Genomic DNA, 19627 nt, shown 5'->3' on the forward strand with positions numbered 1-19627 from the left:
ACATCAGCAGGAGAGAACTCTTTAAAGTAGAGACACTACATACTGATATACACCTGAATATCAGCAGGAGAGGACTCTTTAAAGTAGAGACACTACATACTGATATACACCTGAACATCAGCAGGAGAGGACTCTTTAAAGTAGAGACACTACATACTGATATACACCTGAACATCAGCAGGAGAGGACTCTTTAAAGTAGAGACACTACATACTGATATACACCTGAACATCAGCAGGAGAGGACTCTTTAAAGTAGAGACACTACATACTGATATACACCTGAACATCAGCAGGAGAGGACTCTTTAAAGTAGAGACATTACATACTGATATACACCTGAACATCAGCAGGAGAGGACTCTTTAAAGTAGAGACACTACATACTGATATACACCTGAACATCAGCAGGAGAGGACTCTTTAAAGTAGAGACACTACATACTGATATACACCTGAACATGAACAGGAGAGGACTCTTTAAAGTAGAGACACTACATACTGATATACACCTGAACATCAGCAGGAGAGGACTCTTTAAAGTAGAGACACTACATACTGATATACACCTGAGCATCAGCAGGAGAGGACTCTTTAAAGTAGTAAGTGAGTGTTAATGTCCACTCTGAGTAAATGTACTTTCCGTCACTGCATTTGAAACACAAAAGATGTTCCAGGTAGAAATAAACACTTCCTCGAAACACAGAGGCAGAAAGAGGACAAGCTTTATTTTTGTATTCCTTACATCTAAATTAAACCGAGCCCCCTTCCCCCCATGAAAGTAAACACATTTGTTTGTTGACGTTGATGATAGTTTTATTGCCATAAACAGTGTAGGAAAGAAAAATGAACAAAAAGAAAAAAGTTAAAACAGCCGTTTATTTATTCTATAGTACAGTAAAGCAAACGTCCAGGAGAACTGTTTATTAAACCTTCTCATAACGCGACCCCCCCCCCAAAACCACACACACCCCGTACCGTCTCCTCCGCAAAGATGCAAAATAATTACAGTTTGAACCACAAAACCAAACGTCTCCGCACCATAACAATAATTTGGACTTCTGCAGTTCATTCCAAACATTTCATCAATTTTTACAAAACTTTATTGGCGGCAGTCGGCTTTCACAAGATGCACACGGAAATAACAAAAGAAAAAAAAAAAAAACAGCACAAAAACCTTTTAATTTCTTCTTCCTGCAGGGGGGGGGGGGGCAGCGCCACCTTCTGGTCAGAGGGGGGCTGATTTTTAATGAATCAGGGCAGCTAGAGGACACGGAGGAAGAACAAAAGGGAGATATTAAAATTATAGAGGATAATGAAACAGTTGTACGTCCAGCTTCTCGTCATGGTTCATTCCTGCCTTTCATTCACGCTCCGGAAGAGAGGGGGGGGGGGGGGCAGTAAAAGATTTGAAAAATGTGAATGAGATGGAAATATAAAAGACTTATAAACATATAAAATAAGATTTAACGAGCGATTCTCTTCCGAATAATTCTTTGAGTGTGAATGAAGAGGCTAACACGTTAGCTTAGCCCTGACCCACCAAACTCCATGCAGACGTGTTTTTAAATACTTTTCTTGACAAACACAAATTCTTTTTACAAACCCCCATCATGATGGGAGTGATTCCTGCATCCTGTTCCAGCGTTTGTTGCAATTAAATCACAGCTAAAACGTTTATTTTGTTAGCAGTGAAGCAGGTTAATTAAAAAGGTGCACATTAAGATAGATAAACACATAAATGAATGATTAAAGAAACATTTGTTTTGCTTTAAAGTCGCTAAGTTTTGTCTGAGAAAAAAAGCAAAACATGTTTAAAGGGGGAAGAAATACAAATACAAATCGAGGGTTGATTAGAAAAAGCAAAGAAAGAAGCATTCATCCATTTTAGTGTTGACTGATCAGAGGAGTCGTACCTGCAGGCCACGCCCCCTCGCTGCTACCTTTAACCTGCGCTGCCTTCAGGGTGTGTGGGACATAATAAAACATTCCCTGACAGACGAAATATTTTACATTTCTCTTACATTCAAAAGCTTTAGTTGAGGTGTCCGAATATCTGGCGTTACATTTCAGCACATCATCGATCTAAACTACACGTTGTTCTCCAGAAAGATGTGAACCATCCTACTTAAACAAACAAATAAATGCAACTGATTTAACCGTATGTTGACCCTATAAGTGTACTTCATGGTGTTGTTAAGTTAAAACAGGAACAGGCCTTGGTGTAAAAACTAAAAACGTTTCTTAATCACTAACGGTATCATACTAATAATATTAATTGTCTTTTTCTGAAAACTCAATCATGGATTCTGTCCCGATGCCAATTAAACCCCGCCCGCCTGTGACGACAGGAAGACGAAAAGGAAGCGTCCAGAAGAAGGTGAGCGAAATAACTACGGATTAAACGCCTTCGGGGAGAAAAAGCGGGCGGGGCCACAGGACGTGACATCACAGTAAGCGGTGGCGAGGGGGCAGAAAAACACAAAGTTCAGACATGCATCACGAGCTGCTTGCTGTGTTTAGGGTTATTATAATTCATCAGTGAAGAAGAAGAAGAAGAGGAAGAGGAGGAAGGAATGCTAACTCGGCGTTTATCTTTCCCCCGTGTTAAAGTTCTCTGTCTCCCCCCAACCCTCAGTCTCTTTTATTGGATGTCTTTGGGCATCACCTCCTCTCGCGGCTTCGCTCCTCCAAAGATGGCCGACTCGGGGTTGGCGACCTGGTTCAGCGGCACGCCGACGGTGCGAGGCTTCAGCTGCAGCCGAGGGCGCTGTGCTCGCTCCTCTGCAAAACATGGAGAGAGAACACGAAGGTAAAACACGGAGAGAGAACACGGAGAGAGAACCCAGAGGTAAAACACGGAGAGAGAACACGGAGAGAGAACACGGAGAGAGAACCCAGAGGTAAAACACGGAGAGAGAACCCAGAGGTAAAACACGGAGAGAGAACACGGAGAGAGAACACGGAGAGAGAACCCAGAGGTAAAACACGGAGAGAGAACACGGAGAGAGAACCCAGAGGTAAAACACGGAGAGAGAACACGGAGAGAGAACCCAGAGGTAAAACACGGAGAGAGAACACAGAGGTAAAACACGGAGAGAGAACCCAGAGGTAAAACACGGAGAGAGAACCCAGAGGTAAAACACGGAGAGAGAACACGGAGAGAGAACACAGAGGTAAAACACGGAGAGAGAACCCAGAGGTAAAACACGGAGAGAGAACACGGAGAGAGAACACGGAGAGAGAACACGGAGAGAGAACACAGAGAGAGAACACGGAGAGAGAACACGGAGAGAGAACACGGAGAGAGAACACGGAGAGAAAACACGGAGAGAGAACACGGAGAGAAAACACGGAGAGAAAACACGGAGAGAAAACACGGAGAGAGAACACGGAGAGAAAACACGGAGAGAGAACACAGAGAGAGAACACGGAGAGAAAACACGGAGAGAGAACACGGAGAGAAAACACGGAGAGAAAACACGGAGAGAGAACACGGAGAGAGAACACGGAGAGAGAACACGGAGAGAGAACACGGAGAGAGAACACAGAGAGAGAACACGGAGAGAGAACACAGAGAGAGAACACGGAGAGAGAACACGGAGAGAGAACACGGAGAGAGAACACGGAGAGAGAACACGGAGAGAGAACACTGAGAGAGAACACGGAGAGAGAACACGGAGAGAGAACACGGAGAGAGAACACGGAGAGAGAACACGGAGAGAGAACACGGAGAGAGAACACGGAGAGAGAACACGGAGAGAGAACACGGAGAGAGAACACGGAGAGAGAACACGGAGAGAGAACACGGAGAGAGAACACGGAGAGAAAACACGGAGAGAGAACCCAGAGATAAAACACGGAGAGAGAACACGGAGAGAGAACACGGAGAGAGAACACGGAGAGAGAACACGGAGAGAGAACACGGAGAGAGAACACGGAGAGAGAACCCAGAGATAAAACACGGAGAGAGAACACAGAGAGAGAACACGGAGAGAGAACACGGAGAGAGAACACGGAGAGAGAACACGGAGAGAGAACACGGAGAGAGAACACAGAGAGAGAACACGGAGAGAGAACACGGAGAGAGAACACGGAGAGAGAACCCAGAGAGAAAACACGGAGAGAGAACACAGAGAGAGAACACGGAGAGAGAACACGGAGAGAGAACACGGAGAGAGAACACGGAGAGAGAACACGGAGGTAAAACACGGAGAGAGAACACGGAGAGAGAACACAGAGAGAGAACACGGAGAGAAAACACGGAGAGAGAACACGGAGAGAGAACACGGAGAGAGAACACGGAGAGAGAACACGGAGAGAGAACCCGGAGATAAAACACGGAGAGAGAACACGGAGAGAAAACACAGAGAGAGAACACGGAGAGAGAACACGGAGAGAGAACCCGGAGATAAAACACGGAGAGAGAACACGGAGAGAAAACACGGAGAGAGAACACAGAGAGAGAACACGGAGAGAGAACACGGAGAGAGAACACGGAGAGAGAACACGGAGAGAGAACCCAGGATTCATTCACTTCTGATTTTCAATGACTTTTAGCTAATAATGACCAAAACAATGACTCTTTCTCAGCGGTACCTGAAAATGGTTTATTTGAACATGGGACAGGAAACTAAGGTCTGAACCATGTTGTGCCGATCTAAATCAAATAGTAGACTTGCTAGCTTCTACGGGCTAAAGCAACTCAAATCTCTCACCAGCAAAACACCTCGACAGTTAGATGCCACTTCAGGTTTCATTACTAAACGATAGTTTGTATTATCACTATAATATTACTATTTCGGCTATTAGATCACTTTTGTTACATTTCCATAACTTTTCCAGGACCTGCAATTTGCATTTTGAATTTCAAAGACTTTTCCAGGTTTTTAATGACCGTAAGAACCCCGTAAAACGTGGAGTAAACTAAAAACACTGATTTCAGAATCACACGGACACAGACAGGAAGTGATGTCACCTTCAGACGGTTCCCTGAAGTCTGGGTCCGGCCCTCCTCCTCCTCCGCGGGGGGGAGCTCCCTCTCTGAAGCGAGCTGGCCCCCCAGGACCACCAGGACCCCCCGGGGCCCCCCTCCTGTCCCCGGGGCGACCGGTACCCCGACTCCGCCCACCCATGAAGTCGTCATCTCCTCTGAAACCTAGAAACAGACAGACAGACAGGTGAGTTACAGACAGGTGAGTTACAGACAGGTGAGTTAGACAGGTGAGTTACAGTCGGACGGCCTCAGGTGTTCCTGCGGTGCCGGGACCTGTCAGGTGACCAATGAGCATGAGATGGTGAAAGGCATGCTGGGAATAACAAAATTACACCAGGGAGTGGTCCAGCAGCTTCAAGAGGCGGAGCCAAACTGTGGGGTCAAAGGTCAACAGGGTCTGTTTCACTTTAAAACTTTAGCTTAGCTTTCGGTGTATTGATGTAGTTTAAGTTTTATACTATAGAGAGGAGAGAGGAGAGAGGAGAGAGGAGAGAGGAGATGAGAGGAGATGAGAGGAGAGGAGAGAGGAGAGAGGAAAGGATGTAGTTTATTCCTCCAGCTCTGCTGACCTCCGTCCTGATTATCGAAGTCCTCTCTGGATCCTCGACCTCCTCCTCCTGGAGCTCCTCGAGAGCCTCCTCGTCCTGCAGGGGACAGGGGGAGTTAACACTTGGGGGAGGGGGGGGGGCATTGAGGAGGCGGGGCTTGTTAGTCGACCATCAGCCAATCACAGAGCAGATGTTAAAGAGAAGAAGCTCAAGGAAGTAAAATTTCAACATGAGATTTGCTGTCGGATGAAAGATGGAGGTGAAGATGACTCCTCCTCTGAGTCTCACTTTCTATATTTAGTTTTACAGTTTTTAAACTATAGCCAAACTTTTGGGGCTGTACCAAATGTTTTCGTATTTTTTTAAAGAATGTTTGAAGAACAAAATGTGTAAATGTCTTCGATAAAAAGGTTAAAAAATGATGACAAATTGTCAACAAAAAAAGTATTGTTCTTATCCAATAGATTTAGACTTTAGCCTGTTGTGTTTTTATTAGAAACAAATCTATTCTATTTCAATACAGCCACAATTATTTTATTTTTAAGTCATTGTTTTTACTCAGAGGAGACACACACACACACACACACACACACACACACACACACACACACACACACACACACACACACACACACACACACACACACACACACACACACACACACACACACACACACACACACACACACACACACACACACACACACACACACACACACACACACACACACACACACACACACACACACACACACACACACACACACACACACACACACACACACACACACACACACACACACACACACACACACACACACACACACACACACACACTCTCACACACACACACACACACACACACACACACACACACACACACACACACACACACACACACACACACACACTTTGAGTGGGGGTGCTGAGGTGCTGGACTCCAGTGAACACTATTACGGGCACTATAGAGCACGCACAAAAAAAAACTCCCCATACGCAAACACACAGTAAACCCGCGACTGTCACAATGAAGGCTCGATAATCAGCTCACGGCATATAGGCAGGGGTAAAGTGCTATGTTTTACGAGTGGGGAGCGGACCTCACCTCCTCTAGTGGGGTCCTCACCTCCTCTTGGGGGGTCCGGGGGGATGGTCCCCCGGGAAGATTTTTTTTAAATATTGAAGTTAAAAGCATCAATCTGGTGCACTTTGAGAGCAACATGAAGAGATCTATGGATACATCTCTCAACACCCAGATGAAACACAACTGGAAACAGATGTTCTTTTTCTTTATGGATATTTTACAAATCACTCCCCTTTCAAACTGTATTCTTGTTTTACTGCCATATAGTATTTCATAACTGTGTTTCCTTTATTCTCTTATTTTTTTTATAACTATAATGATCATATGAAGGTGTGCCGCGGAAATAATATTTTGAATAATTTTTGACCAAACCGTTTGAGACCCACTGAGATAACTAGACTAAAGTGAACTATCTAAACACTCAGAGAGTCCTTTAGCTCACCTGAGCCTCTCAGTCTGAGAGGAGAGCTCTCCTCCAGCTTGTTGAGGAACAAACAGCTCCGTATGTCCGTTAGTGCAGCTAGCTAACCAGATGCTAACAACACGGTCCCTGCTGCTGGCACCGGTCCCTCTCTCTCTCCCCCTCTCTCACACACACTAAATGCGCTATTTCCGCACACACACAGAGCCGCGAGCTTGAATGACACAAGCACACTTTTATTTCCATGCAACTCTCTGATTGGTCTGGTGTCTTGCCTCTGTTGCATTCACTGAACACGGGAAATTACAGTCCTGCCGTCCTTTCTAGTGTCTTGATGAGGTTCACGTAAAGCACGGTTAATGTATTATATTATTGAGGTAGAATTGTCCGGGGCTACAGAAAAAACATTCGGGGCAGGCCAAAATATTATTTTACCAACAATGTGGAATTTATTGGCTCCATATTTCACAGATTATGCACAGCGGGAGCAGCAATAACCGTCAAATAATAATTCAGACAGGGGAGCTCCGCACCCCCTGCCTGCCGCTAGGGGGTGCTGCAGCGCCCTCAGCACCCCCCTTCCCGCGCACACATGCGCGCGCACACATGCGCGCGCACACATGCGCGCGCGCACATATGCGCGCGCGCACACATATGCGCGCGCGCACACGTATGCGCGCGCACACGTATGCGCGCGCACACGTATGCGCGCGCGCACATATGCGCGCGCGCACGTATGCGCGCGCGCACGTATGCGCGCGCGCACGTATGCGCGCGCGCACATATGCGCGCGCGCACACATATGCGCACACATATGCGCGCGCGCACACACACACACACACACACACACACACACACACACACACACACACACACACACACACACACACACACACACACACACACACACACACACACACACACACACACACACACACACACACACACACACACACACACACACACACACACACACACACACACACACACACACACACACACACACACACACACACACACACACACACACACACACACACACACACACACACACACACAATCACACACACAATCACACACACAATCACACAAGTACCTCCGCCGCCGCCTCCTCCTCGCACGTCATCTTTCCGGAAGTCGAAGCCCCCGCCTCCGCCCCCGCCTCGGCCGCCCCCTGGGCCCCCCCTCTCTTGCCTCCGCCCTTCTGCGATGTCGACCCTCAGAGCCTTGTGGTCGAGCAGCTGAAGCAGAAGAAGAAGAAGAAGACATACTTAATTCATTCATTGATGTCCAAAGAGAAATTATTTTTACTGAGGTGTATATCAGTATGTAGTGTCTCTACTTTAAAGAGTCCTCTCCTGCTGATGTTCAGGTGTATATCAGTATGTAGTGTCTCTACTTTAAAGAGTCCTCTCCTGCTGATGTTCAGGTGTATATCAGTATGTAGTGTCTCTACTTTAAAGAGTCCTCTCCTGCTGATGTTCAGGTGTATATCAGTATGTAGTGTCTCTACTTTAAAGAGTCCTCTCCTGCTGATGTTCAGGTGTATATCAGTATGTAGTGTCTCTACTTTAAAGAGTCCTCTCCTGCTGATGTTCAGGTGTATATCAGTATGTAGTGTCTCTACTTTAAAGAGTCCTCTCCTGCTGATGTTCAGGTGTATATCAGTATGTAGTGTCTCTACTTTAAAGAGTCCTCTCCTGCTGATGTTCAGGTGTATATCAGTATGTAGTGTCTCTACTTTAAAGAGTCCTCTCCTGCTGATGTTCAGGTGTATATCAGTATGTAGTGTCTACTTTAAAGAGTCTTCTCCTGCTGATGTTCAGTTGTATATCAGTATGTAGTGTCTCTACTTTAAAAAGTCCTCTCCTGCTGATGTTCAGGTGTATATCAGTATGTAGTGTCTCTACTTTAAAGAGTCCTCTCCTGCTGATGTTCAGGTGTATATCAGTATGTAGTGCCTCTACTTTAAAGAGTCCTCTCCTGCTGATGTTCAGGTGTATATCAGTATGTAGTGTCTCTACTTTAAAGAGTCCTCTCCTGCTGATGTTCAGGTGTATATCAGTATGTAGTGTCTCTACTTTAAAGAGTCCTCTCCTGCTGATGTTCAGGTGTATATCAGTATGTAGTGTCTCTACTTTAAAGAGTCCTCTCCTGCTGATGTTCAGGTGTATATCAGTATGTAGTGTCTCTACTTTAAAGAGTCCTCTCCTGCTGATGTTCAGGTGTATATCAGTATGTAGTGTCTCTACTTTAAAGAGTCCTCTCCTGCTGATGTTCAGGTGTATATCAGTATGTAGTGTCTCTACTTTAAAGAGTCCTCTCCTGCTGATGCTCAGGTGTATATCAGTATGTAGTGTCTCTACTTTAAAGAGTCCTCTCCTGCTGATGTTCAGGTGTATATCAGTATGTAGTGTCTCTACTTTAAAGAGTCCTCTCCTGCTGATGCTCAGCTGTATATCAGTATGTAGTGTCTCTACTTCTTCATACTCACAGCTCCGTCGTACGTCAACGCTTCCTTTAGAGACTCCAGATCTTCAAACTCCACATAACAGAAGCCTGAAGGAGAGAAGGAAGCGCAAAGAAAAAACTTTATCAGCAGCTCACGGAGTCGACCCAAACACACAGATGAAAAATCCTTTATCCGTCAGGAAGCTTCCATCATTATTTACTAATAAAAACTATTTAAATTAGAGTGTGTATTTTTGTTTCGGGCCGAACCACGCCCCTTAGCTGTGATATAATGAGCATATATCACGGCCTGAAGTGAGCTATTGCTTTTATAAAACGTTACCAAGTGTGGCAATATGAAAGAAAAATACACACTCTAATTTAAATAGTTTTTATTAGTAAATAATGATGTTCAAAATAAAAAAGGTCCCTCCGTTGCCTTCTGCACAAAACATAGTGCGAGGTGGTTGCTATGCAACAACACTAACAGCTAGCGAACATATTAGACAGAGAGCGTTGATCCATTATTTGGCTGTTTATTTACATGAATGTGTATGTTGCTGTTTATTGTGCAGCCACTGAAAAACTGTCCAGCATCAGTAGCATGGCTTACGTGGTGACTTGTATAGGTTGAGGTTGTTCTAGGCTGTTGCTTGGCGTGGAGAGAATATTGCTCCACTTTCTCCGGTCCCCGAGATTGGGCTTCCAGTAGCTCTGGAGAGAGCTTTCGCACCTGTGGCCACTAACGCTCATAATTTCTCTGCTTTGTTTCAAGACCCGCATCAGAAAGCTTTTGAATGGTGCTACTTTTCCAGTTGGTCTACCTGCTCTTCACGTAGCTCTGCATGTCGTCGTTTAGGTGCTTTTTTTTCTGGAGATCGGCACTGCTCAATCCACTCCTCCATAGTAAGACCCCCCCGGAGGTCGAAGTTCATCTTAAATGTTTCCATTTTATGCTTTGTAAGTTTGTTTCGTAACGGAAGAAATTTAAATATATTTATAAAACTGACAAGTGAAATCAAGCAATCTGATTGGTCGATAGCGTTTTTGCGGACCTCTTTGATTACAGATTTGAAAACATCGTTGCTTGCTTTAAAAGTAGCACAATTCATTATGTCAAACCTTCAAAAGTATCTAGATATCCCTGCCCTAATGCCAAAGGAACTGCACACTGAATATGTTTTGCCGTTTGATGTCTATGTCTGGACCGCTGCGTCAAAAAGGAGGGCTTATGCCCCGTTACTTCTCCGCTGCTTTCTTGTTCCAGTATGAAAACGGTATACTGTTTTTCTCAGACGTGGAGGCATACTGACTTGTTGTGAAAAGTAACTTACAATTCTCCCCGTGGTATACGCTCAGTATATCACGGCTAAGAACCAATCAGATTGTTTGATTTGACTTGTCCGTTTTATAAATATATATATATATATCACGGGGGGGGGGGAAATCGCAATGTCAGTTTTTTCCAATATCGTGCAGCCCTAATTCTTTTTTTTTTAATATTTTTTTTATTGAGTCAGGCACAACGAGTCTACATTTATACAGTCAGTATTTTTATTTATTTTTCCCATTTCCCCCCCTCCCGGTCCTAGCTAGTAAATTAAATAACTAACTAAATCAAATATATACATGTATAGGCTAAAGTAATGTAGAAGATAATATTAAAAGCAAATGTATAGATAAGGGAATAAAGAATAGTAACAGTAATACATGTACCCATATACTCACATGTATACCCACATATACACATAGATGTGTACACATACCCACACACATGTACACGTACCTACATACATACATGTATACAAAGACAGAACAAATAAATAAAATAAAAACAATTATTTTATTTATTTGTGCAGCCCTAATTAAATCTAATATTTCATAATCCACTCCTCGGTGTTGTCCAGAAAGTGCCAAAGTTTTATTCAGTACTTCTAGGATCTAAACTCGGTCCGCGTTGCCAAACTAAAATGCTCTCACATTTATAAAAAAAAGGATCATATAATAATGTGAAAACATCCATTCTGCATAAAAAGTACTTTTACTTCCGAGTACATTTAGATATAAATGATTACCTAGCTGCCGACACTTTGTACTTTTAATAAAGTTCAGATTTGAGAGCAGGAGTTTTACCTGCAGTGGAGTATTTTAGGACCATACTAGTATTTGTACTTTTACTCAATTAATGGAACCAAGTACTTCTTCCAATGCTTTCCTTGGCTGTTGAATGACACACAAGAGAAAGAGTTTATGAAATAAGGACAAATTAAAGTATTTTATAACTAATCAAACCAAAGATAAAAGGCATCATGGGGGCGTAACTGCGTATTCGGAAACATTTGCAGAACAAATCGGGGGATGAAGTTGTTTAATCCTAACTGGGTGTTTACGGTTTCTGTGTATATGCACTAGGGGTGTAACGGTACCCGTACCCGTACCGGGCCCTTCGGTTCGGTACACGTGTATACCAAAGTGTACCGAACGAATATAATGTTAAACGCAAAAAATTGAGAACGTGAACAACTTCTTGGAAGTAATCTCAGGTGCTGCGTCGCAGCATTCAGAGTAATTTGCTCACATTGGGTTCAACGCGTCATAGAGCGAGTCATTTCATTGGACGAGAGGCATACTATGGGAGCTGGTCACAGGTATGCGTTCAAATGTAGTCAGTAATTTGAGGAACTGTCGAAATGGTGAACGCAGATAAAGTTGAGCTCGAAAATCCTCCAGCATCATTGAGGTCTCCGGTTTGGGAACATTTAGGTTTCGCAGTTACGTACAAGGATGACGGACAAAGACAGGTGGACCGAACCAAAGCTGTTTGTCGGCATTGTTCAACTAACATTGGTTACGCGGCTGGCAATACATCAAACTTGCACACTCATTTGAAAAGGCATCACCCGAACGTGAATATCACCGGTACCAAAAGAAAAAACACTGAAGTGCAAACCCAACTCCCGCTAGCATTTAAGCCTCCACCCCTCGCAAAGAGTTCAGACCGAGCCAAAGCTATTACCAGGCATGAAAACGGGTCAGGGGTAAAAAAGGTGAGAAGGATATTATCCCTCTCGGGGGGTCCGGGGGCATGCTCCCCCGGAATTTTGAATATTCCATATTTTAAAGCATCAATCTGATGCATTTTGAGATGCATTTTTTTGCCAACCTGGGGAGAGCTGGAGAAACTTAACTTCAGCCATGAGTCAAAAGTATTATGGCCTCCTTACTAAGTATTATGCAAGACATTTCATGCCAGCCTGCCACTGGGTCTAACATTTACAGTATATGAGGCACAATGTGGTAAGGGCTTAATGCAGATGGTGGACATGCTGTAACTTAACTTGTGTACTCTTCCATCATGACTGACAGCCAATACAATGTTATGTAATTCAGATTTTAATACATTTTATTGGCAAAGATAGCCGATAGATGGTTTCCAGCATTATCAAAACATTAAACACTTTTCAGTATTATTCAATACATCCTTTGTACTGAAGTATTCAAAAGTACAAATGACATGTTTAATATAAATGATTTGCTGTGGCCAAATGTTTTCATTGCATTGACAGACCCTTGTAACTCTCTGACACCACCCCATGAATGCACTGACTTGCTTGTAGAACCACGCTACACAAAACAGATAGCAACACCTATAAATACTATTTTAAAAAAGGGGCTACTGTATCGACATTTTAAAATTATATTTAAAGAAAAGGCCGATTCTGTGAGCTGCAGCTGACCACGCCCCCCTGCAAGAGAGGGGAGCGTGCTCTGAGATCAGCTGCTGGGCTCTCAGAAGAGGGGGAGAAAAAGAGATCTCCCTCCTCCGTGTTTTATTCTTATAGAAGATAGAAGTAAGAAGAGAAGCAACGGGGCAGAAACCCTCCTTTTTACGCAGCGGTCCAGACATAGACATCAAACGGCGACACATATTCAGTTGACAGTTCCTTTGGCATTAGGGCAGGGATATCTAGATACTTTCCAAGGTTTGACATAATGAATTGTGCTACTTTGGACGCAAGCAACAATGTTTTCTATTTTGATTTCAAAACTGCGAATTTCATGCCTGTATTACAAACGCCAAAATCTCCTTATGTTGCCATGTTAGCAAAGCGCTACCTGGCTGTACCTGCTACCTCTGTCCCTAGAGAGGGTGTTCTCCACAGCAGGAGACATTGTTAGTGCCAGCACATCTGGCCTTTCAGCAAGCAATGTGGACAAGTTCATCTTTCTTTAAACAAACATGAAAATACAACGACAAGCAAGTCCTAATGTCAAACTGGCTGCTTAGGTACGAGCACAGTACAGTTCAAATACAGATTACTTCAGTTCATCAAAATGCTGCACCTTAATGTTTATTTTATTATATTTTGTATTTATTTGAGTGAATATTCACAGTTTAATAATAATACAAAAAAATATATATATATATATTTTATGATAATTTTTTCTGCTGTACCGAAAACGTGACCTAAAAACCGAGGTACGTACCGAACCAAAATGTTTGTGAACCGTTACACCCCTAGTATGCAGGAGTCCTGAAGTCAGATGGAAGACCTTCTAAGACCTTTTTTAAGACCCTCTCATACATTGTCAGACCTCATCTCCACTTTGAGTTTTAACCGGTTACCTTGGCGACACACTTTACCTCACATTCACTATATACAGTATTGATTGTCCTTAATAATAATAATAATAATAATAATGGCTTTAATTTATAAAGCACTTCATATTTGCATTCAAATCCCGAAGTGCTAACATCGTAAAAAGAATAAAAAGCAATAAATAAAAATAAATAAGTAAAAAGAATAAAATAAGATAAAAGGGTGATAATAAATAAATAAAAGGTCTAGGGAAAGGCTCTATTGAAGAGGTGGGTTTTGAGGCCTTTTTTAAAAACCTCCACGGTCTGTGATGCTCTCATGTGGTCGGGGAGAGCGTTCCACAGACTGGGGGCAGCCGAGCAGAAGGCCCGGTCTCCCATGGTACGGAGCTTAGTCCTCGGGGGTTTGAGGAGGTTTGAGTTGCTGGAGCGGGTGGTCCGCACGGAGGTAAGGGGGATGAGGAGTTCCTTGAGGTATGGAGGGGCTGTTCCATAGATACACTGGTGTGTGAGGACGGAGACCTTGAATTCGATCCTCAATTCCACGGGGAGCCAGTGTAGTGATTTCAGGATGGGGGTGATATGACCCTTCCTCCTTATCTTCCAACCATTTGGACGCAGACTTGCATTTCCCCATAACGATGTTGTTTACCAACCGGCGTAAACGGGCCTTCGTGCTATCAAGCAGTGAGCGTGCGATGTCCTGTTCAGATTACGTCAAATCCAACGCCATCAATAAAGTACACAGAATCACACTACACACCTACGCAATGATTACATTCAGGCAGACTGTAGAATACAACCTCTTTGGACCATTTATATACTTACTGAAAACAAGATACAAAATGTAATACCTTGGGAAATGCAGTTTAATACTTAATACTTTTTAAGACCCCGCGGACCCCCTGGGTTTATTTGGTTTGTTATTTATCTTTTCTTGATTACCATTTACCTTTCATGGATTTGTTTGTTTATTTATTTGATTGTTTTTCAATAACAAATGTATTCTTTTAAGCAACAAATATATATGTGTTAATAATTGAGTTTTTGGGAGAAGGGGTGGGATTAAATACGTGTAAACTCCTCCCCTTTTCGGATGTGTATTAGGTAGATTATTTGTTTATATATAATTTGTAAATCAGTTATATTTTTGTTTATCAATTTGACACTCCTTAAGTTTGTACAGCATCACGATTCTCATGTTTCATTTCATTATTATCATCATTTTTTTACACATTAGAATCAAATCAAATCAAGGCTTCCGGTACGGATCGGCATTGCCAGTGACTTCGTGGCACTGACCTTTGAACTTGTCTGTTTCTTTGTCGCGGACCAGCCTCACGCTGCGCATGTTGAGCTCTTTGAAGATGATGTCGATGTCGCCCTGCACGGCGTTCAGCGGCAGGTTCCCAACGTACGCCGTGAAGGGAGGCTCCGTGGGAAGCTCCTTCTGCTTCCTGCCGCCTGCCCGGGGCCTGGGGGGGAGAGATGATGAACACAACAATTACTACAACTATCATAGAATATATCTTTATTGTCTTCATACAAAGTACAACGACATTTCTTTGGCAACTCTCACTGCAGTCAAAAAATAGACACAATCAATAAGAGTGGCAAAAGCAGAGCGATGGCAGAGCAACGAGATAACATTCAATTTCAATGTGATATTCACTTACAGTCTAGAAATATATATTAGTCAAATAGCCAGAAGTATTTCTAAATAGCAGTGGTTGCATTCTTTGAGGGTTAGGGTTCGTGTATGTTCACAGTTGTTGTAATGTGCTCTAATAATAATAAAGCTTGATTTCATCTTTTAAAGATTAATGTATGTATGCATTTTCCTTGTTTAATTAAAATAATCTAAGTTATAACAGTTGGGATATATGTGACTATTAAAAACTCTACCTACCTACCTACCCATCCATCCATCTACCTACCTATCAACCTACATACCTATCCATCCATCCATCCATCCATCCATCTACCTACCTATCCATCCATCCATCCATCTACCTACCTACCTACCTACCTACCTACCTACCTACCTACCTACCTATCCATCCATCCATCCATCCACCTACCTACCTACCTATCCATCCATCCATCCACCTACCTACCTACCTACCTACCCATCCATCCGTCTACCTACCTACCTATCCATCCATCCATCCATCCATCCATCCACCTACCTACCTACCTACCTACCCATCCATCCATCTACCTACCTACCTATCCATCCATCCATCCATCCATCCATCCACCTACCTACCTACCTACCCATCCATCCATCTACCTACCTACCTATCCATCCATCCATCCATCCATCCAACTACCTACCTACCTACCTACCTACCTATCCATCCATCCATCTACATACATACCTATCCATCCATCCATCTACCTACCTACCTATCCATCCATCTACCTACCTACCTACATACCTACCTATCCATCCATCTACCTACCTACCTATCTATCCATCTACCTACCTATCGTAACCAATGGGAACCGGTCAGTCAGTACGCCTGTTGGAAACACCTTATCACAGCTAATGGTGCTGATGTCAATCGTGAAAGTAAACAGTTGTAATGTTGGAAGTCAAAGTAATGACCGTAGTCGCTGCAGGGACACGAGGAGGTAAAAGGTGGGATAATACAAATAAAATGAGGGTGCCAAACCATTTCCAGCTTTATAAAACCAGTACAATCATTTCAAAATCAATTCTAAATTGTCGTCTGTAGTGAAGTCACAGCTGGATGTCTGAATATCAGGGGGTTGTTACCTTTACAATAATACATATGTTTTAAGATCCCTGCAATTAAAGTACCTTTTGAGTGTCAGTTTAAAAATATATATATTATCCATTCTTTTAATGCTAATAATAACAACATTAGAGCAGGTGCATTGTAATCTACTCATACCATGATATAATACATCTGTGTTCTTGTTTTTTATCTAAACTTGTGACTTTGTTAGCAAATAAATAAAGTAAAATCTGTATCTGTTCCTCGAGGAGACTCAGCAGCCTGAAGCCAACACACTTTTAAAAAAGAGGGGACCTATTCTGCTTGTTGTGGTGTTCCCTCTCCTGTAGGTGGTAGTGCATGTAAATGGTCTGCAGAGGCTCAAATCCCTGTGTTTCTCTCCCACCCCAAAATGGCCCAAACACTTCCATTTGATGTTTACTTCCTGAAAATAGTGACATCACTGTGGAACACTCACGCTCCTATTGGCTAGTGCTCCAACACATTGTACGTAATAGGCTAAGGGGCGGGACATCTGTATCTGGTGACCAATCACAACAGAGCCGGCCAGCTAACCAATCAGAGCAGACTGGGCTCTGGTTTCAGAAACAGGGTTAAAATGTGGCTGCATCACCGACAGTATGAGAAAAATAAATAGCTTTTTGAACATTAATTAATGAAGACGTGTCCCAGTAGAGACTCTAGTCATATGAAGCAGGACATGAGCAGGATGTGTCCCCTTTAAGTGACCAGTAACAGATCGATACACAGCCTCATGTCTGGAGGAGACGCTGCGGACACATGATGCAGCCATGCGGGCAGCCTGCACCTGATTCAACACATTGTATTGCCATACGTCAGTATAAAGTACATACATCTAGATATACATGTACAGGTATATAACGCGCAGTTGCACTTTACGATGAATTGCTCAGCTCACCGCACCTACATATTAAGAAACTATACATACAAACAAACGTATGAGATAAAAAAAAAAAAACCTAGCATAAGAACATTTTACAGATATTAAAACAATTCCTGTCTCAGAATAAAAGCGCTGTAAAACTACCCCGGGATCTCAAGTTAAAACACGTTATTTTTCGGGTGTATTTCCCCCACATGTGTGTGCGTCAGACCGCGGTGTTTCCTGCCGTTGCGCCCGGCCTCCCCCCACTCATGTCCGGCCTTCTGAGGAAGGGCCGGTCGGGGCCTGGTCCTCCTCACACACAGAGAACCGGGGAACACAGCCCTATTTTCCGGTTCTCTGTCCGCGGTTGTCCGTGTGGAGGAAGTGTTGCCGGAGGAGACTCACCCTCTGCCGCCGCCGAAGCTCCCGTAGGCCCGGTCCCGATCCTCGTAGTTGTCGTAGTCCGCCATCACTGCTGCTGTGTGTCGGAGGAGGAGGTCCTTCACGTCACACGGGGAGCGGGTTGAGCTTTCCTCAGAGTGCCTGTCCGGGAAAAACACCGCCACTTTATTATTTTTTATTAGTCAATTTATTGAACATGTCAGAAACAAAACAAACAACAATAATAATAATTGTAATAATAATTATAACAAAGAGAAGCAAAAATAATAATTCTCAAATAGTCTGTCATGTTCAACAGGGGCAAGAAGAGCTTAAAACCTTTCTGGTCATACCCCCTCTAACATACATTTAACTTGAAAATAAAAGATTAGGAAACCGTCCTCAGCATGGTGATATTGGATTAATTCTTTAAAACAAATACTTGTTTTTGTACAAAACAACCAAAAATGAAATAACTTTTACAATGACAAGAAATAACAAGTATGAGTTTACAGGTCCTGCTCAGAACCAGGACAGATACAATGGACCTTTAGTAATCCCCATGGGGAGATTCAGTAATTCAAACAGTAACAGGGTAATAAATGAGCGCCTGTCCGGGAACACACTAGATTTAAGATTCAAGGCTTTTTATTGTCATTTGTGCTTAGCTACAGTGTCGATATGACAATGAAAGAATGCTAAAAAATTCTCTCAGTGTTATAAAGTAAAATGTTACTGTGCCTGTGGGTGTGTATATATTATTATGTCCACTTGTAATTTTTTGCTTGGCCTTATGATGGCGAAAATTGGACCATTTTAGTTTTCATTTCATACAGCACTGTAAACTGCATGAAATTATGAGCTGTTTTGTTTTGTTTTAATTTTGTTGTATGTATGTTTATGTATGTTTTGTGTGTGTGTGAGGACCCCAGGAAGAATAGCCAATGCTCATGCTAGTGGTAATGGGGATCCTAATAAAGACACAAAGACTTCCTCCAACAGTGCAACTACAATAAAACTGATAATAGTGCAAGTAAATAAAATAACATAGAATATAATAGATATAGTGCAGAATAGTCTATATACAAGTAATTGGAATATTGATAAATATATAAGTTGCAAACAGATGAATGTACCACTTTATTATAAGAACAGATAGACCTGTATTAATGGGGAAATTCAGTAGTTCAAACAGCAACAGGGTGAGAATGAAAAACAGGACAGATTCACACAAGATTAGAAATTAATACAATTAAAAGATAAAATAAAAATCAGTTAAAATAATAAATGAATTAAAATGAACATATATACATATTTGGGGCATACATATTAGATATATTTACGTGTGAAAACAGTGTGTTTTTTTATATTATATTACTCACAAAACACATCTTCCAGAAACAATAATATTCAAATAATGATATGATGAAAATTAGAACCAGTTACCTCTCCCAGTTCCCAAAGGTTAAATAACTCAATGTTAAAATCATGAATTTAA

The 19627-nt window shown here is 42.7% G+C and overlaps 1 protein-coding gene across 2 annotated transcripts; it reads right to left on the minus strand.

Annotated features, from left to right (window-relative positions):
• Positions 1-705: 705 nt before the first annotated feature.
• eif4h (eukaryotic translation initiation factor 4h) lies at positions 706-18291 on the minus strand. Of its 2 annotated transcripts, XM_079678608.1 has the most exons (8): positions 18154-18291; positions 15400-15572; positions 9541-9605; positions 8143-8287; positions 5563-5637; positions 4976-5155; positions 2666-2781; positions 706-1260 (listed from the first exon to the last, which is right to left on the minus strand). In XM_079678608.1, the coding sequence occupies exons 1-8, from the start codon at positions 18216-18218 to the stop codon at positions 1252-1254; spliced, it is 828 nt and encodes a 275-aa protein (XP_079534734.1). In that variant the 5' UTR covers positions 18219-18291; the 3' UTR covers positions 706-1251. The 2 variants fall into 2 exon arrangements, with proteins under 2 accessions (XP_079534734.1, XP_079534735.1); XM_079678609.1 differs by lacking the exon at positions 5563-5637.
• Positions 18292-19627: the final 1336 nt, after the last annotated feature.

The sequence above is a fragment of the Notothenia rossii genome, assembly GCF_949606895.1.
Source record: "Notothenia rossii genome assembly, chromosome: 4".
In the NCBI taxonomy this organism is placed as follows: Eukaryota; Metazoa; Chordata; class Actinopteri; order Perciformes; family Nototheniidae; genus Notothenia; species Notothenia rossii.

Coding starts and splice junctions, on each gene's coding strand:
- eif4h (XM_079678608.1), bottom strand. CDS start 18,218: ATGGCGGACTACGACAACTACGAGGATCGGGACCGGGCCTACGGGAGC. Junction 15,573..18,153: donor AGCTTCGGCGGCGGCAGAGG/GTGAGTCTCCTC, acceptor TCTCCCCCCCAG/GCCCCGGGCAGGCGGCAGGA. Junction 8,288..9,540: donor CGTTGACGTACGACGGAGCT/GTGAGTATGAAG, acceptor CTTCTGCTTCAG/CTGCTCGACCACAAGGCTCT.